The sequence below is a fragment of the Triticum aestivum genome, chromosome 7D (assembly GCF_018294505.1).
Source record: "Triticum aestivum cultivar Chinese Spring chromosome 7D, IWGSC CS RefSeq v2.1, whole genome shotgun sequence".
NCBI classification, from domain to species: Eukaryota; Viridiplantae; Streptophyta; class Magnoliopsida; order Poales; family Poaceae; genus Triticum; species Triticum aestivum.
Window position 1 is genome coordinate 20,845,631 of NC_057814.1, and position 1,724 is coordinate 20,847,354.

Below are 1,724 nucleotides of genomic sequence, written 5' to 3' on the forward strand. Positions count from 1 at the left end.
CCTCTATTTATTTATTTTCCTTCACAGGTTCCACCACTGGTCCCGGACATAAGTATCGTAGGTGTTCATGTGCTGAAAAGTTGTGTAACTTGGACTCCACAGAAGTTGGCATGTTAACCAGACGGGGAATGGGAAGAGCACTTGCTTGCCTAAAACTCAATGTATGTATCGTTTTTAGTTGTTGATGTCTAAGAACTTGTCTGGCGACGAACTCAGATGATCTTTTGGTTATGTCAAGCTCGTTTATTATGTCCGTTTGTAGCCAATTTTGTTGCCCGTTGTTTGATCAAGTAGCGTAGCCTCACGTTGCATATATAGTATGGATATAGGGTGCCTAATATGAGATACGCAGATGTAGAGAGGGAAATATGAGGCGTGCACGGTGAGTGTCCGCGATCGTGCCTGGGCGCGTCCGCGGGGGTTTGAGGGGCCGAATTAGAACATCGTGGTTGTAGATCCTCTAACCAGCTCACCTCACTGCCTTGCCACCATGCATTTACTAATTTTCACCTAGCGGTCTAGTAGAAACCAAGGTGTAGTATACGTACATGTGTGGTTTGGCAGCATGCACGTACATACAGATACAGCCAGCCGGAGTAAGCTCGATCGAGGTCGTCCGCACGCAGCAGCTTAGCTAGCGTCGCGTCGGTCCACTCAAGCCATGCATGCATGCAGCCGCAGGGACGGACGTAGGTGGCCACCCCGTCCCGTTCCGTTCACGAGTACAAATAACCAGCGCACCCTGCCGAGGAGGAGGGGAGCTTTGGTAGAAGAACATACCCAACCCCAGTGAAGAAGAAGAAGAAGAAAAAGAAGAAGAAGAAGAAGAAGAAGAAGAAGAAGAAGAAGAAGCTAGGCATCACACCAGGCCAGGTACCTTCAAGTCTAGAGTATTTACTTTCTTATTAAATTTTTCTAATACATCGCCATGCATCATCTGGCTTCGGTTTTTTATTCAATTTATTATTATCTATTATATGCTGAGTAGGTATGTTGTCACATACTCACATGTGACAAATAATTGTCTACCCAGCGATCATGAGGATGAGGACCACCAGCCTCCTCCTTGCCACCGGCGTCATCGTTGCGGTCATCTGCGCCGCCGTCGTCACCCCCACACCCAGGTGGAAATCCTCCGACGACGATCTGAAGATCGAAGAGCTCGCAAAGTGGGCGCTGGCGGAGATGAAGCAAGGCCTCCAGTTGATCAATGTGCTCCGTTGCGAGGAGCAAGACCAAGGCGGTCCAGGAATCATCTATCGTATCATGCTGGACGCGCTCAACCGCACCGGCGGGATGGGCCACTTCACAACGGACGTGTACGAGGAGGCGGCGACCAAAGTGCGCACGCTCCTCTACTTCGGCATAGCCCGGTAGCAGGTAGCGGCCGGGATGGGAGGACTATTTAGGCTAATGTGAAGAATTTAAGCCAATGTTTCCCATGTGGATGGAGTATCAAGCATGCTTGTCTTTTGTTTCGCACAGTAATAAGATGTTGCAAAAAAATCAGTAATGCTACACGCCCAGGGTTATTAGGGGGGTTTACGGGGTGGATTCACCTGGCAGTTTATGGTTGACCATTTGGGAAAATTGGCCCACACCCTCCTGAAAAATCTGGGGGTGGCTGGTTTATTTAGTTGGAAGAAGCCCGTAATGCCCCTGTAAAGACCCGTGATTCTAGCATTTTTGCGAAGTCACCCTGCCACCGCCGTGTTTGCCCTTCC

General features: G+C 49.5%; 1 protein-coding gene across 1 annotated transcript; it reads left to right on the plus strand.

Annotated features, from left to right (window-relative positions):
• The first annotated feature begins 722 nt into the window (after positions 1-722).
• LOC123170242 (uncharacterized) lies at positions 723-1,520 on the plus strand. The gene is made up of 2 exons (XM_044588071.1): positions 723-873; positions 1,034-1,520. Exon 2 carries the CDS (start codon positions 1,039-1,041, stop codon positions 1,375-1,377), a length of 339 nt encoding a protein of 112 aa, XP_044444006.1. The 5' UTR covers positions 723-873; positions 1,034-1,038; the 3' UTR covers positions 1,378-1,520.
• Positions 1,521-1,724: the final 204 nt, after the last annotated feature.